General features: G+C 43.9%; 2 protein-coding genes across 3 annotated transcripts in view; both read left to right on the forward strand.

Moving 5' to 3' along the window:
• The window catches only part of mylka (myosin, light chain kinase a), a 30,303-nt gene extending 16,877 nt beyond the window's left edge, over positions 1-13,426 (forward strand). For both annotated transcript variants that reach the window (XM_069154494.1, XM_069154495.1), the window contains 18 exons: positions 649-765; positions 1,257-1,316; positions 2,959-3,006; positions 3,510-3,637; positions 4,051-4,207; positions 4,355-4,545; positions 4,619-4,730; positions 4,990-5,022; positions 5,219-5,309; positions 5,399-5,602; positions 5,933-6,150; positions 6,575-6,698; positions 6,944-7,096; positions 7,261-7,384; positions 7,502-7,592; positions 8,461-8,589; positions 9,183-9,295; positions 10,679-13,426. In XM_069154494.1, coding sequence (XP_069010595.1) covers positions 649-765; positions 1,257-1,316; positions 2,959-3,006; positions 3,510-3,637; positions 4,051-4,207; positions 4,355-4,545; positions 4,619-4,730; positions 4,990-5,022; positions 5,219-5,309; positions 5,399-5,602; positions 5,933-6,150; positions 6,575-6,698; positions 6,944-7,096; positions 7,261-7,384; positions 7,502-7,592; positions 8,461-8,589; positions 9,183-9,295; positions 10,679-10,807 — 2,222 coding nt within the window. In that variant the 3' untranslated portion in view covers positions 10,808-13,426. The remainder of the gene's footprint in view (positions 1-648; positions 766-1,256; positions 1,317-2,958; positions 3,007-3,509; positions 3,638-4,050; positions 4,208-4,354; positions 4,546-4,618; positions 4,731-4,989; positions 5,023-5,218; positions 5,310-5,398; positions 5,603-5,932; positions 6,151-6,574; positions 6,699-6,943; positions 7,097-7,260; positions 7,385-7,501; positions 7,593-8,460; positions 8,590-9,182; positions 9,296-10,678) is intronic.
• A 1,081-nt stretch (positions 13,427-14,507) lies between these two features.
• ube2g2 (ubiquitin-conjugating enzyme E2G 2 (UBC7 homolog, yeast)) lies at positions 14,508-20,887 on the forward strand. Its single transcript, XM_069154510.1, has 6 exons — positions 14,508-14,643; positions 15,628-15,663; positions 15,784-15,829; positions 17,126-17,244; positions 18,483-18,623; positions 19,237-20,887. Exons 1-6 carry the CDS (start codon positions 14,601-14,603, stop codon positions 19,347-19,349), a joined length of 498 nt encoding a protein of 165 aa, XP_069010611.1. The 5' UTR covers positions 14,508-14,600; the 3' UTR covers positions 19,350-20,887.
• The last annotated feature ends 557 nt before the right edge of the window (positions 20,888-21,444 follow it).

Consider the following 21,444-nt stretch of genomic DNA (forward strand, 5'->3'; position numbering starts at 1 on the left):
GCCAGGTCTTTCCAGCCAACTCCCCCGCCATCTGATTCAACTCACCACCAGGTGGTGATCAGCAGACGGCTCTGCTCTTTTCTTCACCCGAGTGTCCAAGACATACGGCCGCAGATCAGATGATACGACTACAAAGTCGATCATTGATCTCCGGCCCAAGGTGTTCTGGTACCAGGTACACTTATGAGCCACCTCATGCTCCAACATGGTGTTTGTTATGGCCAAACTGTGGCTAGCACAGAAGTCCAATAACAAAACACCACTCGGGTTCAGATCAGCAGACCGTTCCTCCCAATCACCCACCAGGTTTCTCTATCGTTGCCCAAATGAGTGTTGAAGTCTCCCAGGAGAACTATGGAGTCGGCAGGCGGCGCCCTTTCCAGGGCTCCTCCCACCGACTCCAAGAAGGATGGATACTCCAAACTGCTGTTTGGTGCATAAACACAAACAACAGTCAGAACCTTCCTCCCGTCATAATATATGATATGATGCGATGTTGTTTTATATGGTAATAAATGATGTGGTGTTTAATATGATAATCTGGTGTGATTTTTAACATGATGATCTGGTGTGGTGTTTAATATAACCTGGTGTGATGTTTAATATAATCTGGTGTGGTGTTTAATATAATCTGGTGTTGGGCTGCAGGTGGGCTATGCTCTCTGACCATCGGTAAAGCTCTCCCGGAGGATGAAGGCCAGTACAAATGCAGAGCCGAGATGCCGGCCGGCCGCGCTGAGTGTTCCTGTGTGGTTCTGGTGGACGGTAAGAACCTTTGTTCCATTCATCAGTAAATGTTTCAAACTTTTCATCGACTCTGTTTTTACTGTTGGATCATCACAGAAGTCCCTGTGATTTTAACACTTCAGCAGTGAAATGTCTTTCCTGTCTTTTATATCTGTGAAGGTTTTATCTTTAATATATCTTTTAACATCAATGTTGTCTTCATTGATCTGTTTCTGCAACACTTCAAACAGAAACTGACAGAAGTCCATTCAAAAACCTGTGAGTTTAACCCTCCTGGTTTGGATGGACGTCAGTCTCAACTTCTTCTTCATCGTGATCTTTTTATCTTTAACCCAGACATCATTGTATTATAATAATATAATAATATTCATCCCTTCAAACATAAATATTCATAATTCATTATAGGAATATTGTATCTGTCTGTCTCTGTCTGTCTGTCTCTGTCTAACTGTCTCTGTCTGTCTGTCTCACTGTCTCTCTGTCTAACTGTCTATCTGTCTGTCCTGCAGATCCTGCTGAAAACTCTCCGTCAGACAAGAAGTCCAAGAAGGCGACTCCAACCTCAGAGAGTGAGTTTCCAAAATATGCAGCAGCCTCTTTCCATTTGTCCCAATAAGGAGCTGCAGGCTAGGATCACTCACCCCCCACCCCCTTCCACACACACACACACACACACACACACACACACACACACACACACACACACACACACACACACACTCACTCACACTCACACATATATACACACAAAAACACACTCTCAGGCTGGGTTCTATTTTAAAGTGTGTGTCTTTGGAAACATCAGTCACATTATTTTTCCTCCTCTGTACTTTAAGACGACGTTTCCCATCAGCCCCTCAACACTTCCCATCACCTGTCACGACTCCATCCTCCCTCCTCCCTCCTCCATCCTCCCTGCTCCGTCCTCCCTCCTTCCTCCTCCGTCCTCCCTCCTCTCTTCTCCCTCCTCCGTCATCCCTCCTCCTTCATCCTCCCTCCTCCATCACACAGCATCAAACATCCTCAATCTGTTACTCAAAATACACATGAAATTATTATGAAAGCATGCAGCCATTGAAAGGAACTCTGCCCTGAGTAGTGTCTCCAGGTACAGGAGCTGCTTGTTACTGTATTCTGATTGGCTGGTTTGTTACTGTATTCTGATTGGCTGGTTTGTTACTGTATTCTGATTGGCTGGTTTGTTACTGTATTCTGATTGGCTGGCTTGTTACTGTATTCTGATTGGCTGGTTTGTTACTGTATTCTGATTGGCTGGTTTGTTACTGTATTCTGATTGGCTGGCTTGTTACTGTATTCTGATTGGCTGGTTTGTTACTGTCTTCGGATTGGTTGGTTTGTTTGATTCTGAGGATCAGAGATGTCAGAGGTCAGGTGACCCTCCAGGTTCTACGAACAGATAGCATTGGTTCCGTCAGGTGCATAGAGGGTTAAAAACAGTCTGAGGAGGACAGACGTCCACATTAAGGAGGGGGACAGACAATCAGGACGTCCTCGTCTGCAGCCGACCGAAGAAATAACAAACTGCAGGAACTATTTCCTGCTTCCTCAGCAGATATTTATAGACGTCCTTATATGGTCATCAGAGACGCTCTTCGTCTGTCTCACATTCCTTTACTTCTGCTGCTGGAAAACAGACAGTTAAAGGCAGTTCGAGACATTAGAGACAGTTCAAGACATTAGAGACAGTTAGAGACATATTAGAAACAGTTAGAGACAGTTAGATACATTAGAGACAGTTAGAGAACATTAGAGAGAGACTGTTAGAGACATTAGAGACAGTTAGAGACATTAGAGACAGTCAGAGATATTAGAGACAGTTAGAGACAGTTAAAGACATTAGAGACATTAGAGACAGTTAGAGACATTAGAGACAATTAGGGACATTAGAGACAGAGATATTAGAGATAAAGTTAGAGACATTAGAGACAGTTAGAGATATTACAGACAGTTAGAGACATCAGAGACATTACACAAACAAATCAATATTTCAAAATAAAAGACTCATTTTACTATGAATACTTTACACGTTCACAGCTCAGTGACCTTTCATCTCATCTCATCTCATCTCATCTCATCTCATCTCATCTCATCTCATCTCATCTCATCTCATCTCATCTCATTCTCACCAGTTCTGATCTGGTTCTGACCCGGTTCTGATCTGGTTCTAACCCGGTTCTGTTTGTGTTCTAGGTGAAGCCAGAATAAAGAAGCCGACTCCGAAGACTCCTCCCAAACAAGGTGAGCATACCTGCCGTGTTTACCTGCGTGACATCATCCCTCCATGTCTGAACACCAGGCCGAGAGGCTCCAGTAAAAGCAGCTGATCTAACTTTGCTTGCAGCAGACTCCATGTGTCTTTAAAGATTTAAAGTCATCTGACCGATCTGTGACAGCAGAGGGCATTGCAGCTCAGACTGAAGCTATACTGAAGTATTTCTTTTGTACAGTGATTCAGACAACCCTTCATGGTTTTCACTGATTATCATTTTCATAAAAGAAACTATTAACTCAGTTTCATTCATTGATCACTGTTTGATTCAAGGTGATACTTCACTCTTAAATCTTTAAAAAAATAACATGGAGTCTGGTGTTGAGAAAGATCAGCTTACTCTTCCTCTCTTTTTTGCCATTAATTGTTATTGATTGTTGGTGTGTGTGTGTGTGTGTGTGTGTGTGTGTGCGTGCGTGCGCACGCGCATGTGTGTTTGCGTGCGTGCGTGCGTGTGTGTGTGTGTGTGCAGCTCTGCCTCCTCAGATCCTGCAGTTCCCAGAGGACATGAAGATCCTGGCAGGGGAAAAGGTGGAGATCCTCTGCAAGTTCTCTGGAGCTCCGCCCATCAACTGCACCTGGCTGAAATTCAGGAAACCAGTGAGACACACACACACACACACACACACACACACATACACACACACACACTCACTGGGGTTAGGGTCATCGAATACTGGTCAGCAGTCAGTGCTGGAGATCAGATTTGAGCTAAAGTTGATTTTTCCAGAATCAGTTTTTCACCTCTGATGTATTTGTGGATGAATTCAGATCTTTAAGACTCAAACAGGCAGAGTTCATCCTGGCCGTGTGACCTATGAGCTGCTGCATCTTACAAACTATTAAAGAAGATTTTATTCATGTTTATGGAAACAAACCAACCAGCTTCAGGAACCCAATGACTATTGGAGCTCTGCAGGGGAACTGTCACACTGACCCAACTGAGAGGGCATCCTGGGAAAAAAAAGGGGCCTGACTGCCGGTCTGTTGTGTCTGTTGTGTCTGTGGTTCAGATCCAGGAGGGCTCAGCTGACATCTCCATCGAAAGCTGTGACAGCAGCAGTAAACTGACCATCAGCAGCGGACAGCAGGAACACTGCGGCTGCTACACCATCGAGCTGAGGAACAGCTACGGCCTCCGACAGGCCGCCCTCAACCTCACCATAGTCGGTAAGAAACACCTGCAGCAGCCTCTGTGCAGCCTGTAGGGGGCAGTGTTTGTAGTTCTCTGTGCAGCCTGTTGGGGGCGCTGTCTGTCCCCCTGGGTGACCTCCAGGCCTCTGTCAGCAGCTCTCAGCCCTGCCTCCCCCCCCCTAGATAAACCCGACCCCCCAGCGAAGGTCCCTGCGGCCTCAGACATCCGGCGGTCCTGCCTGACGCTGTCGTGGTACGGGCCGACCTACGACGGAGGCAGCGCCGTGCAGTCCTACAACCTGGAGATCTGGGACTCAATGGAGCAGCAGTGGAAGCACCTGGTGTCCTGCAACAGCACGTCCTACAACGTCCAGGTGTGTCTTCGTCCCCCGCCGCCCTCAGACCGCAGACGTCTCGTCTGAAGGCTAATTGTTCCTTTGTCTCTAGAACCTTCTACCAGAGCGGCAGTACAAGTTCCGTGTGCGGGCAGAGAACATCTACGGGATCGGAGAGCCGAGCGCCGAGTCCGTCCCCGTGACCGTAGGACTGGTGGACGACGGTGAGGAAACTGAAAACCAACTTCCTGTTCAGACAGGAAATTGCTGCTGTGATTATCAGAGTGTACAAAACATACATATGTATATATACATTATATATATATACATATATATATATATATGTATGTATGTATATATATATAATAACCCAGAACAACCAACTAAAGCACCTGTAACTAATTCTGACCAGCAGCTGGTTTAATGAGTCTGAACTAAAGCGACTAACTGAACTAACTGTCTGCTGTTTGGTTGGTCTGACAGACAACCCGGAGGAGGCTGAGGAGGACGATGAAGGTACCACTTCCTGTTTATCAGCTGATCAACCACCACACAAACACAACACAGGAGAGAGACGCAATAAACAGCACACACAACACAAACATGGTCCAGTTCGGCTTTAGCTCTGTGACCTGTGACCTCTGTGTTAACCCTCACACTTCTGTCACCTCTGACCCCTGTGACCTCTGACCCTTGTGTGTTTGCGTGTCAGACTTGGAGAAGGAGCCGGACTACAGAGACGTCACCGTTAGAGCAGACTTGAAGGTGAAGGAGCTCTACGACGTGGAGGAGAGGCTGGGAACGTAAGGCTCCGCCCACTCTCACTTCACCCACAATGCACCTCTCCCTCCCAGATTCAGTGCGTATTAAAGGCCGTGCATTGGTGTCGCAGGGGGAAGTTTGGTCAGGTCTTCAAGCTGGTGGAGAAGGCGACGAAGAAGGTGTGGGCGGGGAAGTTCATCAAGGCGTACTCGGCGAAGGAGAAGGAGAACGTGCGGCATGAGATCGGCATCATGAACAGCCTCCATCACCCCAAACTGGTGCAGTGCATCGACGCCTTCGAGGGGAAGTCCGACATCGTCATGGTGCTCGAGATGTAGGTGACTCTGGAAGGTTATATCCTATCAGGCAGCTGTAACTTTAACTTTAGGCTACTGTGGAGGATCAGCTGCAGGAGGAAGTCCTGAGGAGGTTCTCAGGTGGGTCCTCAGGTGGATCTTCAGGTGGATCCTCAGGTGGGTCCTCAGGTGGATCTTCAGGTGGATCATCAGGTGGATCTTCAGGTGGATCTTCAGGTGGATCTTTAGGTGGATCCTCAGGTGGATCCTCAGGTGGATCCTCAGGTGGATCTTTAGGTGGATCCTCAGGTGGATCCTCAGGTGGATCCTTAGTGTGCATGAATCCATTGTGTTTGGTGTCTCTGCAGGATCTCGGGCGGCGAGCTGTTCGAGCGGATCATCGACGAGGACTTCGAGCTGACGGAGAGGGAAGTGATCAAATACATGCTGCAGATCATCGACGGCGTCAGCTTCATCCACAAACAGGGCATTGTCCACCTCGACCTCAAACCTGAGAATATCATGTGTGTCAACAAGAACGGCAGCAAGATCAAACTCATCGACTTCGGCCTTGCCAGACGACTGGGTAACTAGTCCCTGCAACTAACTACTTACTGTCAATAACTTTAACTAATTACTCAGTTACTCACTTTAACTAACTAGTCAATGTTACTCACTTTAACTAAGTAGTCACCGCAACCAACTACTTACTGTCAATAACTTTGACTAATTACTCAGTTACTCACTTTAACTAACTAGTCACCGCAACCAACTACTTACTGTCAATAACTTTAACTAATCACTGTTACTCACTTTAACTAACTAGTCACCGCAACTAACTACTTACTGTTAATAACTTCAACTAACTAGTCACTGCAACCAACTACTTACTGTTACTCACCTTTGATTTGTTTGATTGACAGCTACCAAACCCAACTGAAACTGAGTTCATTCACACTCATTGGGAGCATGTATTATGTGTTTTAACATTCCTTCTTGTCCTCCGGCAGAAAACGCAGGAACTCTGAAGGTTCTGTTTGGAACTCCAGAGTTTGTAGCTCCAGAGGTGATCAACTACGAAGCCATCAGTTACCCCACCGATATGTGGAGTATAGGAGTCATCTGTTATATACTGTAAGTACACCTGTTATATACTGCCAGTACACCTGTTACATACTGTAAGTACACCTGTTATATACTGTAAGTACATTTATTATGAACTATGAGTTCCCTGTAGAGACACTACTTACAGTTTGTTACCCAAATTTCTTTGATTTAACAAAGAACCTTTAGTTTTGGCCTGGTTGGGTTTGTGCTGTTAGCTCAGTTAGCTGTAGTCTGGTTCAGTTGGTCTCACTGGCCTGTCTTTGTTCTCTCAGGCTGAGCGGTTTGTCTCCCTTCATGGGCGACAACGACAACGAGACGCTGTCCAATGTCACCTCGGCCACCTGGGACTTTGAGGACGAGGCCTTTGATGAGATCTCAGACAACGCCAAAGACTTCATCACCAACCTGCTGAAGAAAGACATGAAGTAAGGAGGGAGGAGCCTGGGGGTCCTCTTTACAGTGAGGGAGGAGCCTGTCAGTCCTCTTTACAGTGAGGGATGAGCCTGACGGTCCTCTTTAAAACGGGTTTGCAGTGAGGGTGGAGTTATAGCACAGTAACAGTGTTAATGTGTACCTGCTGCTCCGTCAGGGCCCGGCTCACCTGCGCTAAGTGTTACGAACACGCCTGGCTGAAGCAGGACACAAACACCATGAAGGCCAAGAAACTGTCCAAGGAGAGAATGAAGAAGTACATCCTGAGGAGGAAGTGGCAGGTAAACAACAACATGAGATGCAGCAGGCGACAATAAAGACATGTGATCAATAGAAGTGATCAATAGAAGTGATCAGCTCTAGTCAGCCCACTGGTCACAGACTGTTTCTTCTTGTAGAAAACGGGTCATGCTGTCCGAGCCATCGGCAGACTGTCGTCTATGGCCATGATGGCTGGAGTCAGTGCCAAGAAGGGCTCGCCCACCGAAGGTAGGAGAACCAGAATCACAACCACAACCAGAACTACAACAACATCCAATACCAGAACTACAACCACCAAAACCAGAATCATATCCACAACCAGAACTACAACCACAGCCAGAACTACAACAGCCACAACCAGAACTACAGCCACAACCACAACAACAACCACCACAACAAAAACCACAACCACAACCACAACAACAACCACAACCAGAATCACAACCACAACCAGAATCACAACCACAACCAGAACTACAACCACAAAAATCACCAAAACCATAATCAAAGCCACAACCAGAAGTACAACAACCACAACAACAACAACAACAACCACAAACAAAAACACAACCACAACAACAACCATAACCACAACTACAACCACAAAAACCACAACAAACACAATCACAACCATAACTACAACAACCACAACAAAAAACACAACCATAACTACAACCACATCAACAACCACGACCATAACTACAACAACCACAACCACAACCAAAACTACAACTACAACCAGAACAAACAACACAACCAGAACTACAACCACAACCACAGCCAGAACTACAAAACAACCACAGCCACAACAACAGCCACAACAACAACAACAACTAGAAGTACAACCACAGCCAGAACTACAACATCCAGAACCACAGCAAAAAACACAACAAGAACTACAACCACACCTACAACCACAACTTGTAGTGTTCTTCTTCTTCTTCTTCTTCTCCTCATAAAACCAATCAATAAAACAAAATGTCTTCCTGTGTGTGTGTGTGTGTGTGTGTGTGTGTGTGTGTGTGTGTGTGTGTGTGTGTGTGTGTGTGTGTGTGTGTGTGTGTGTGTGTGTGTCTCTCCATGTGTGTGTGTCCAGAGGACAACCAGTTCCTGGAGTGTTTGGAGTATGATCAGAAGACGGAGTGTAAGCCAACGTTCAGCTCAGTGATCAGAGATGTGGAGGTGGTGGAGGGCAGCGCGGCGCGCTTCGACTGTAAGATCGAAGGTACGAGGGATCCATACGATGAATAACTATTACTAATAATAATCCATACGATCAATAACTACTACTACTAATAATCCATACGATCAATAACTACTACTACTAATAATCAATTGATCAATAACTACTACTACTAATAATCCATCGATCAATAACTAATAATAATAAGCCATCGATCAACAACTACTACTAATAATAATCCATCAATCAATAACTACTACTAATGACAATCAATCGGTTAATAACTAACAATAATACTAATCAATCGATCAATGACGACTAATAATAATAATCAATCGACTAATAACTAGTGCTAATAATCTATCGATCAATAATTACTAATAATAATAATCCATTGACCAATAACTAGTACTGATAATAATAATCCATCAACCAATGATTAATAATCCACCGATCAGCTGTTTTCTCTTCTTCACTGAGTTTCACTGAACAAGTCGACCAGCGAACGACTGATTGATCATTTAAGATGTGATCGATGATGTGTTTTAGATTTCATGTTTTCTAACAGAAACGTCTGAACCGTGTTTAATGAGAAGTTGTTTCTGCACCGATGGTTCTGACCCGACCCGCTGCAGGTTACCCTGACCCGGAGGTGGTGTGGTACAAAGACGAGCTGCCCATCAAAGAGACCCGACACTTCCAGATCGACTACGACGAGGAGGGGAACTGCAGCCTGGTCATTTCAGAGGTCAGAGGTCAACACATGTCTTTTTATTTTAAAACAACAGTTTGTCGGCATAAACGCTGCCCTCCAAAGGCAGAACACGGGAACTACATCTGTTTTAGTAGAAAATATTATGGCAAACTTAAATAGAATCAACTGAATTTCTTCACGGACATGAAGACAAGATGTTGTTAACACAAGATTTGACTTGTCATCTACATGAAGACGAATCCATCCCTCCGAGAGTTATTTTGTGATTGTTTTTATTCAAAACCGTTTGATTTTGCAGCAGATTTTCTCAAATGTTTTGATGTAATTTGTGGAGTTTTAAGTGAGTTTTTTGTTGTAAAATCGCAGGAAGTCACCTGCCTGGTGACATGTGGTGACTTCCTGTGACAATAATCCTGAAATATCTGACCTGTCATGTGTTCAAAACTAAAACAAAGTTCAGTCTGTTACAGCTGGAAGTGAAGAAAACTCATTTAACATGTTCCTCGTTCCCATCATAAGACCACATTTCCCACAAACCCCGTCACTTCCTGTTGTTGCAGTTAGCTCGCAGCAGTTTGTTTTAATGGAGAGAGGAGAGGGGCGGAGCCTCGCTGATTGGAAATGAACATTTATTTTGGTAATAAAGGGAGTTTAATTTTAAAAGTCTTTACGTTTCAGACTTTCAGCTGAGATTCGGTTTACGCTGTTTTTAGAGGAAAAATTTTGTGAATTTTGCAAAATTGCAAGCTGCTGCAAAAATTGTGGAGATTGATTGAATTGAATAATCGTATCAATATTATCCGATCAGACCATATTGATCTGGTTTATTGATCTGCTTATGTTGATCTAGTTATAATGATCTAGTTATATTGATCTGGTTATAATTATCTGGTTATATTGATCTGCTTATATGAATCTAGTTATACTGATCTGGTTATATTAATGTAGTTATATGTATCTAGTTATATGTATCTCGTTATATTGATCTGGTTATATGTATCTAGTTATAATGATCTAGTTATCTTGATCTGGTTATAATGATCTGGTTATACTGATCTGGTTATGCTGATCTGGTTATATTGATCTGGTTATATTGATCTGGTTATACTGATCTGGTTATGCTGATCTGGTTATAGTGATCTGGTTATATGTATCTAGTTATAATGATCTGGTTATCTTGATCTGGTTATGCTGATCTGGTTATATGTATCTAGTTATAATGATCTGGTTATCTTAATCTGGTTATGCTGATCTGGTTATAATGATCTGGTTATAATGATCTGGTTATAGTGATCTGGTTATGCTGATCTGGTTATAACATTGTGCGACTTCGATTGGTTTTGAATTAATTCATTTTTGTATCCACATTTTGCTTTATTTAATTTCCTGTTGTGGTTTCCTGATACGAACCTGCAGGTTTCAGGCGACGATGACGCCAAGTACATGGTGAAGGCGGTCAACAGTCTGGGGGAGGCGACCTGCACCGCCGAGCTGCTGGTGGAAGTGATGGCCGGCGAGGAGGAGGAGGAGGAGGAGGAGGAGTAAGAAGTGACTGTCTGGACTCCCACAGGAAGAGGAGGTGGTGGCGGCGGCGAGCAGCAAACGCCTCCTCAACCTGTCAGACTGAGCAGGGAACAAATTGCCCACAAATAACAGAATGTGATTGGAGGAGCAGGTGGGCGGAGCCTCAGGTGTCCCTCAGAAACAGTTTAGCGTTTAGTGAGTGTTAGCATCAGAGAGCACGTACAGGTGGAAGTACTGAGCATGTGCAGACGTGTTTTTAAAGATCCCGAAGGAGACGAAAACATTTGTGCATATTAATTATGTGAGTTGTTGATCTTCGCTCTCTGTTTATTAAAGCGTTCCCCTCGTTTTTGAATCCATCCACTTGGTTCCAGTTGGAGAACCCTTACTTTAAACCCCGCCCACCTGAACCTTTCAGAGCAGAAGCCCCTCCCCCTCAGGTGAGTTTATCTCAGACTTTATATCATTGCTCTTTCTGAAGGCTGAAACAGGACACTTCGGATTTTCCGTCCATTCTTAGAATATATTTTACACCAACCAACGTAGATTTATGCTAGCTCAGAGAAACATTGCTGGATATCAAGTGATAACTGTGCTAACTGTGCTAAGATGCAGATCAAATCTCGAGGAGGTGAAATTGTATCGAATGAAAATCCCTGAAGATTTTCAGCTCGCAGAAAGACGAAGAGAAAAAGTCTTTGAGGGGGAAAAAAATAAAAAATTCAGCGATGGAGGTGAAACGTGGTTATGATGAGTAACATTCAGCTACGAGCTCCTCCCTCAAAGCCTCGCGAGAGCTGGAGTCGTCGTAGCTGTACGTGACCCTGCTGCCTGTGGGAGTCCGGGTGAGGAAGAGGAAGGGAGGGATGAAGGCCGAGCCGTATAATCACAAAGTTAGGTCACCAAGTTAGCGCTGCCGCTGACGATGTAGTGAAGAACAAACTGGTAAAAAAAAAAAATAATAATAATGACGTCATTCATCTATTCATCCCGACTCCGCCGCTAAACCTCACGAAAACACACAGTTCACATTCGTTAGCGAAGTAGCCTCAAACCCCTGAGCTAACCTGCTAACTGTGCTAAAAAAAAAAAAAAAAAAAAAAAATTTAAAAAGCACCATGTAGTGACTTCACCACAGAGGGATTGTGGGTAATGAAGTGCTTCAGATAACGTCACCTGATGCCTTAAAGTGACCGAGCTCTGTGTTCGAGGCTCCTGACGATGAACCGGCTGGGAAACGTTGAATCTTCTTCTGTTTGAGCACTTTTCTTTTTTTTTTCTGTTTGTAGTTTTTGACTTCGACGGCGGCGACCATAGGCTCCGCCTCCGCTGAGCACCGTCAGCTACGTCTGCAGCCGTCGGTCCAAACAACACTTTAAATGACTTCAACTGCGTTTAAACTTGTTCATCTAAATCTCTCAAAGTGAAGCAAGAGGTTTTTTGATTTAAACCGAGATTCACTTAAAGGAAGTTAATTTCCGGTTAAATTCAAACACGTCATATCTCTCGTTATTCATCTCGATCTATCTCTGAGAAACAATGATCAGTTCAAATTAGGAAATTGTGTTACAAAAGAAAATCATCAGAAATTTACGTGACTTTCTTTCACACAAATATTCATTTTGACTTTTTTTTTCAATTTGAATCTTTTACGAGATCTAAAATGTCTTGAAATTCAGAGATCTGTAGTTTTTAAATGGCGAAATACAGATCAGTATTTTATGTTGTGAGATATAAATCGTATCTCTTTATCTTGACACTCTGAAATACTCATCCTGCAACTTCAAGAAACATATTCTAATTTATTTTTATGAAATTTTAGAAATCATGTGACATATTAGATCCGAGTGCTCATGAAGATGTTCGGATGTTAAAATATGAGGCTGAAGAAACGTCCAACAGATGAAAGAGTCATTTCAAGAGTCACAGAAGACGCAGGTTGTAGTTCTAGATGTAAATATCGCTGCATTTTAATACAATTTTTATATCTCCTTTAAATCTGTGGACTTTGGTCCCATTTTAAAATGAAATTTCAGTTTTTCACAGCCAGAAGAAACAACGTTTTACAGGATTATTTCTGATTTCAGTGAATCTGAGCTGAAATTTCTTCTGTTGTTTTATGAAATAATGAGAAATATGAAATGTGGTCGCTGCAGCGTCGTCCTCAGACCGACGGCAGAATCCAGATGTGTGCGAATGTGTTCAGGTGTCGAAGTCGCAACGTTTTGTTTTCACATTCCAGCTGTTTGTGTGAATCCATTTATTTAAAGCTTTTTGAACTCACAGGTGTGTTTGTGTGTTTCCATCTCCCTGTTTGTGTGTTTGATGGCTGTTTGTTTTCAGAATGTTTTATTTTTAGACTTATTTAAAGCACAGATTCATAATTATAATACTATCATTTGAGCATCCGTCTTCTTGAAGGTGTCGCTGTCACTTAATGTTGTTCACAGTTATTAACCCCGCGCATACTGAACCAGCCGTGGACTCACTCCCACACTAACTTGTTTTTCTATTAGATGTATGTAGATTATATTTCTCAAATTTGTATAAATATATATTAGTTTGATGAACTGCAGGTGACATGTATGAGAACACTACAACTGTAGTTGCTCACAAATACCAAATAAATTTTTATCACAAAACCAACGAGGTGCTTTCGTTTGTGACGAACCGACACAACCACAACACACATTATCAACACAACCTTTTCACACCGTGTTAGAGGTGTCAAAAAGCAGAAATTTATGTTTGCGTTTATGATATTTCAGCTGTTTGTTTTACAATGACATACAGGCCAGTCAGTTATTAAGTTTAACAGCAATTTCTTTAGTTTATTTCAACTTTATATTTAACTGTAACATCGCCATACATTGGGACATTATTAGTTTTTTAACGTTTTAATTAAATAGAACATTACAAAGAAAACAAACTGAAGCTCAGAGATAGACAAACTGTTGTAGTTCCCAGTGTAACCAGATGGGTGCAGTGTTGTAGTTCAGTGTTGTAGTTCCCAGTGTGACCTGATGAGTCAGAGAATCTGGAGAAATCTCTGAACACGGGACAAGGTTGAAAACCAATATTGGATGGTGGTGATCTTCGGGCCCTCAGGCAGCACTGCATTAAAAACAGACACTATTCTGGAGTGGAAATCACTGCATGGGCTCAGGAACACTTCTGAAAACCATCATCTGTGAACACAGTTCATTGCTGCATCCACAAATACAGGTTAAAACTCTCCAAAGAAACCAGATAGAAACATGATTCAGAAACACCGGCGCCTTCTCTGGACCCGAGATCAATGAAGATGGACTGATGTGAAGTGGAAAACTGTTCTGGGGTCTGACGAAGCAAAAAATGTGAATTCTTTTTGGAAATCATGGACGATACATCAAACGTTTCTCAATGAAAAAAATTCTCAGTTTCAACATTTGATCTGTTGTCTTTGGTCTATTTCCAGTTAAATATGAATGTACATGATTTACAAATCATCACCTTCTGTTTTTATTTACATCAAACACTATTTCTAAGAAACACCGCCGCCTTCTCTGGACCCGAGATCATTGAAGATGGACTCTGAATAAAATCTGACTGTAAATCAGAATGAAAATAAAATAAACCACAAACCATAAAATAAATGGTTTTCTGCTGGAATCGTTCGGGTGAAGGTCTGCGGTGCGTCAGCAGGGGGCGCGCTCTGCTCAGACATGGGTCCGAACGAACCGGAAACGACCCGAGAACTCAACCGGATCAGCTGTGGATCCGTCGTGGAGTGAAGACTCGGAGCCGGTTCTTGTGTCTGTCTCCGGTAATCACGATGGCCGGTACCGCGCTGAAGAGGCTCATGGCCGAGTATAAACGTGAGTGAACCGGGCCGCCGTCTCGAGGCTCCGCCTCAAGCCGATGAGAGGACGTGTGACGTCAGTAAACAGGCTAAGCTAACAGCCCCGTGAGTTCCTGGAGGTTCTGCTGCACCAAACTCCGTCAAACAATCTTGAGAGTTCAACGTTGTCTTTGCTCTGCGCTTCAGAGCGGATGAATGGCAATAAAACTCGATAATTAGAACCAGTACATGAACAGTCTGATTCGTTCGGCGCCACCCGGCAGCATTCACAGCAATAAAAGCAGATATTATATAACTCCGATGTGTCGTTCGTCACTGCCATCCAGGAACGGCTGCGATGACGTCATTTTAATAACAATCACACAAACAGTTGTTTGTTGTTCACGTAAATAAAGATCACGTGGTTGTAAATGCGGCAGCCAACTTTACTGCTGTTCGGTGACGATGCGACCTTCTGAAAATCACGTATTTTTTAAACGGAGTTTGGTGCACAGCGGGCTAACCTTAGCTGACCGGTTAGCCGGGTTAGTTCGGGAGATTAGATCAATATCTAACCAGCATTTAATCAACATTTAATCCGGTTAAAAAAACAAAACGTTAATGTTATTTTAACTTGAATATGTCCAAGTTCGGACGCTTCACGTTAATTTTAACAACAATGGGAAGTTGTTGTGATGCTAGCTCTTAATTAGCATATTAGCACAGACTTGACTGCATAGATCAGTCGATTAATCGATCAGTAGATCGACACAAAGTTAACCTGGAACTATTTCGATAACCAGTGACTTGTTTTAGTCATTTTTTTTTATGTTAAACGTGATCATTTGAAGCTTTTCAACGTGAATATTGATAAACTGAATATCCATTATGAATTATTGATCATCTCAAACAGGAAGTGATTCTATGAACTGACTGATCGATATAAAATAAAAATAAGGATTAAATGAGTTTCATGTGATTATTGATCAGAATGAGCATCTGATCTGTGTTTGTGTTTCAGAGCTAACCCTGAACCCACCTGAGGGCATTGTGGCAGGTGAGACTAAGCTCCGCCCACTATGTTTTTCAGGATTTAAACTATTGACTATTGTTAAAAGTAACCAGGTTTTAAATAATGAACTGATCAATACCGACAGGAAGTGTGTTTGTTCTGCAGGTCCGGCCAACGAGGAGAACTTCTTTGAGTGGGAGGCTCTCATCATGTGAGTACACACACGTGACCATCCCGTGTCACATGGTTACCGTGGAAATAAACGTGCAGCGCTGTGATAGTTTAGATTTATTTATTCATTTTTATGAATGAACGAAAAGAACAAACAGGCTGTGCAGCAGAAACTGATAACTTATTGATCAGTTATTAATCAGTTATTAATCACTTTTAACGGGACGTCCCTGAAGGCAGCAGTCTGTCTGTGAGAGACCGTCCTGTCCGTCAGTGCTGCTGTTAACGGGAAGTCCCTGAAGGCAGCAGTAATCAGGTTGTTGTTGACAGCCGCTTCAGTCTGCCCTTCAATTTAACCTGCAGCTCAGTCACCTTCCAACGGTGCACATACCTACCGGTGACATCACTGGCACCCCACCCATCATTACCTGGGACAGTACCTGAGGCAGTACCTGAAGCAGTACCTGAAGCAGTACCTGAGACAGTACCTGAGACAGTACCTGAGACTTCCTCCTAATGTTCCACTAGAACCTCCTGATGTACCAATATAACCTCGATGTACCACTAGAACCTCCTGGTGTACCAATAGAACCTCCTGATGTACCACTAGAACCTCCTGATGTACCAATAGAACCTCTTGATGTACCACTAGAACCTCCTGGTGTACCAATAGAACCTCCTGATGTACCACTAGAACCTCCTGACGTACCACTAGAACCTGGTGGAACCTTTAATGAGACATTTTTCCTGTACGAACTTCTGAGAAACAAGAAGTCACTTTTATCTTCTGTGGACACTGAGGAACAAAGAACATCAGATGTTCTGGGATGATTGGGGACGAGGTTCTCTGCAGTGAGGCTCACCCTCAGGGGGCGGAGTATGTGCATACAGGTGTTGTAACAACAACAGGAAGTTACTGCATTCTGTCTGCAGGTGCAGACAACCAGATCAGGGAGGAGATTAAAATACTTCAAACACTCTCTCCACCAACACTGGTGCTCCTCAGATTCACTTCTGAACTCACTCACATGAAACACGTATGGTCAGCCTTAGTGTAACTTCCACTTCCTGTTTATAGCATCATCTCTGATATCCTTTCAGAATAAACCTCCAGGCACACAGTTCAGAAGCTGCCTGAGAATCTATCTGATTTTAGGTTTTAGGTGATTCACAATCACAATGATCAGTGATGTTTGAAATCCCATGATGCACCGCAGACAGGATTTAGATGTAAGCAGGAGAACTCCTTCACGGCTGTCTTCTGTTTCCAGATGAGCTTCTGGAGCGTGTTCTTAGCGTGTTGTGAGGATCTCAGTGTTTTTCTGTCATGTTTCAGGGGCCCTCAGGACACGTGTTTCGAAGGAGGAGTGTTTCCTGCCGTCCTCAGCTTCCCCTCCGACTATCCCCTCAGTCCTCCTAAGATGAGGTTCACCTGCGACATGTTTCACCCCAACAGTAAGTCCACCTGCAGCCCAACGGGCGCCGCCCCCTCACCTGCACACAGCTCCGGTGATTTTAGAACAATAATCACAGCTGAAACGCCCTCCTGTTTATCCTCCTGTATTTTAAATGTCAGCCAGAGCCTTTAAACTTGTCAGTCCTTTAAGGTGAATCTCCTGGATTTGATTTCACAGGTCCGAAGGAAACATAAAGTTCTACTTTAGGAACCCAACAGGTTCCCCCTCTCTGCCCTGTTTCTGCCCACATGTAGTGGAACTGTCCGGTTAACAGCAGCAGAACTGTGTGTGAGCAGCTCCTGTGTGCAGCGCATCATGGGTAATCAGACAACCGTCACTGATCAATGATACTGAAGGAAAGCTAAAATCAGACAGATTCTCAAGCAGCTTCTGAACTGGTTTCTGAGCTGATTTGTGGAGGCTGGTGTGTTTTTTTTTAGAGCAGATCCAAAAACAACAGCCGTCATGTGACCAGTCAGGTCACCTGTCTGCTCTCTGTCTCATCAGTAAACTGCTGAGACGGTGAGTTGGACTTCAAACCCGTCATTTGACCTGTCACAACACGCCACGCAGCGCCGCAGCCGTTAACATGTGGTTAGCATGTTGTTAGCGTGCTGTCATTAGTGCTGTGATTAGTGGGTTGCAGTCTGAGCCATGATGTCACAGCAGCACGCTCTGCACTGATTACAGGACAGGACACTGGCCCGTCGTCATCATCATCATCATCATCATCATCATCATCATCACACCAGCATGGCCCTGAGCTCAAACACCTGAAGAAGAAAACACACATTAAACAAAGGTGAGGACAGACAGATGAAGAGAGGACAGACAGATGAAGAGAGGACAGACAGATGAAGAGAGGACAGACAGGTGAAGAAAGGACAGACAGGTGAAGAGAAGACAGAGAGGTGGACACAGCAGGTATCTGATAATTAATGATGGAACAGCTGATAACAGCTGCAGCTGTCAGAAGCTCCTCCCTGACAGGAAGTGAACAGGAAGCTGTGATAAGGCAGCAGGAAGTTTGATGGTAATCGTTCAGGTGTCCTCTGAGTCCCGCCTCACCTGACAGGTAAACACTGAACCATCATGTCCCCCTTGTCCTCACTGCAGGGGTCATCAGAGTCTCCACTTTCAAAATAAAGGTGTCCACTTTCATTGAGACAGAAGACAACACTTATACCTTCAGGATAAGAGTCTTAGAAAAATACTCCACTTTGTCCCCCCCCCCAGTCTATCCCGATGGGCGGGTGTGTATCTCCATCCTTCATGCTCCAGGCGATGATCCGATGGGTTATGAGAGCAGTGCAGAAAGATGGAGTCCAGTTCAGAGTGTGGAGAAGATCCTGCTGTCAGTGGTCAGCATGTTGGCAGGTACAGCGAACGCTTAGTACTTGCTTAGTACACACTTAGTACACATTTAGTACATGCTCAGTACACTTAGTGCACACTTAGTGCATATTTAGTACATGCTTAGTACACACTTAGTACATATTTAGTACATGCTCAGTACACTTAGTGCACACTTAGTACATATTTAGTACATGCTTAGTACACGCTTAGTACACATTTAGTACATGCTTAGTGCACACTTAGTGTAGGCTTAGTACATATTTACTACATGCTTAGTACACACTTAGTACATATTTAGTACATGCTTAGTATACGCTTAGTACACACTTGGTACATATTTAGTACATGCTTAGTGCACACTTAGTACATATTTAGTACATGCTTAGTATACGCTTAGTACACACTTGGTACATGCTTAGTGCACACTTGCTACATATTTAGTACATGCTTAGTACACACTTAGTGCACATTAAGTACATATTTAGTACATGCTTAGTACACGCTTCACACGTTACGATACGTCAGTCTGATGTTAACAAGTTCAAAACATGATTCACAAGTGCTAACTCCTCTCCTTGTTTCCTTCCCTCCCCTCCTTGTTTCCTCTCTTTGCCTCCTCATCTCCTTGCCTCAGAGCCTAACGATGAAAGCGGAGCAAACGTCGACGCCTCTAAGATGTGGCGGGAGGACAGAGAGCAGTTCTACAAACTCGCCCAGAAGATTGTACGCAAGTCGCTGGGCCTGTAGAGATGATGTCATCACTCTGCGCCCAGCGCTCTGTGTGGTGTGTGTTTATTGCAGAATGGATAGAGACTCAGTGGAGCGCCTGCCTCGTCACCATGGAAACCACAACACACACACACACAAACACACACACACACACACACACACACACACACACACACACACACACACACACACACACACACAGAGAGAGCTGCTGAGACGGACAGATCAACGAACTGATGGATGGATGACATCAAATCAGCAACAGAAGAAGAAAATTAGTCTGTGAGGTCAGCAGCTGTCCTGATGACATCATCAGCACCTGTTGGAAGAGTTTCAGTCCGACAGCAGCAGCAAACATTCATCAACAGCTGGATACAGAGATCAGTCTGTGGTCAGGTATCGATCAAAACCTGATCAACACCTGATAAACACCTAATAAACACTTGATCAACACCTGATAAACACCTAATAAACACTTGATCAACACCTGATCAACACCTGATCAATACCTGATCACAGTCTCAACTAGAACGTGTGCGAGGAACTGTTCCATATTAAACAAACTTCTGGATCAACATCATCACCGAGTTCCACACATTAACGTAAACATCTGTGATGTCACCACGGACCTGAAACTGGGGCAGAGAAACTCTGGAAATCACTTCCTGTCCTTTGTATGATTGTTGGGCCCGCCCCCTGATTAGTTCCACCTGCCCGTCGTTATCCTTCCCTCATCTGCTATATTCAGTCTGTGAGCTCTTCTTCCCTCTTTGTTAGTTTCTGTCTGTTGCTGCGTCTTTTGAAACACAGAGAACACAAACCACCTGAACTGTGTCGCCATGGCAACAGGTTTCTCCAGCATGACAACACGCCACTCAGTGCGGTGAAAACCGGGCTAGTTTCTTATGTTTTCAACGCGCTGTGAGCGTGTTGAAGAGTTTCTGTCCCCCAAAATCTGATGGAAGGGACGCGGTGGAAAACCGATACTGGACGACTGTGATCTTTGGGCCGTGATTCTGTGGTGGAAATCTCTGCATGGGCTCAGGAACACTCGGCTGGAAGCAGACGTGTCTGATGTTTCTCTGCTCCAGTTTCAGGTTTCCATGTTGACATCACAGATGTTCACGTAGTAGCGGTCACGTTAACGTGGTGAACTCAGGCTATTGATGTTAATCAATAACTGAATACTTCCTCATCCTCCGTGTGCAGCACCGTGCTGCATTCAGGAATTCTCTGAACTCGTGTTACTCACAGACATGTTTACCTGTAGTTTATTTTCCTAACAGAATCTCTCAGTGGGAATAAAGTCCTTAAAACTTTGTTGGACGTTCGTCTGCTGGAAGTCTTCATGAGACGACGTTTCTTTGTTTGTTTCCTGCTGTCGGTGTGAAATCGTCTCCATCTGTGGTTTGAGAGGAGGCTCCTCCTCCTCCTCTAGCTCCTTCTCTTGCTCCTCCTCCTCCTCCTCCCAGCGAGGTGTCATGCACTTTATCTCCTCCACCACCAGGAGGTGTCAGAGACTCTGTTTGTTTCTTCATTAAAACCTCAGAAGAGCAGCCGCTGCTTCTGTTCCTTTTTAAAAGAAACTTAATCACATTTAGTTTATTTGTGAAAGAAACGTTTGAACCGTCAACATGAAAGCTGCTTTGAATTGTTCGTAAGGATACAGCACGCCATCAACACGTCACCCACATGTCACCAACACGTCATTAATATTCACAGGTAGGTTTGCAGGTAGATTGACACCTGAGCTGCGCCGGATCCGTTTCATCTGAAATCCCGACTGAAGTCTGCAGATTAAAGGAAGTGATGGCAGCAGCTTCCTGTCTGAACCTGCCTGACCAACTCCACACAGAACAGCTGCAGACAGAACACACCTCCTCTGATTACATCACAGGAATGTGATTACCTGGGACTGATTACATCACAGTAATCTGATTACATCACTGTCTAATCCGATTTCCTGCTGCACGTCGTCTCCGCTCATCTTTAAATAAAGAAATGAGATTCAGCTGTTTATGATTCCAGGTTTCTCCAGGTGACTTCAGATTCACTGAAGACAACCTTCCTGATGCATTTAACCTAGCTTAGCATTAAGGCCACTTGTCGCCAT

The sequence above is a fragment of the Embiotoca jacksoni genome, unplaced genomic scaffold (genome assembly GCF_022577435.1).
Source record: "Embiotoca jacksoni isolate LCO1_2020_lvr unplaced genomic scaffold, fEmbJac1.0.p SCAF_2, whole genome shotgun sequence".
In the NCBI taxonomy this organism is placed as follows: domain Eukaryota; kingdom Metazoa; phylum Chordata; class Actinopteri; family Embiotocidae; genus Embiotoca; species Embiotoca jacksoni.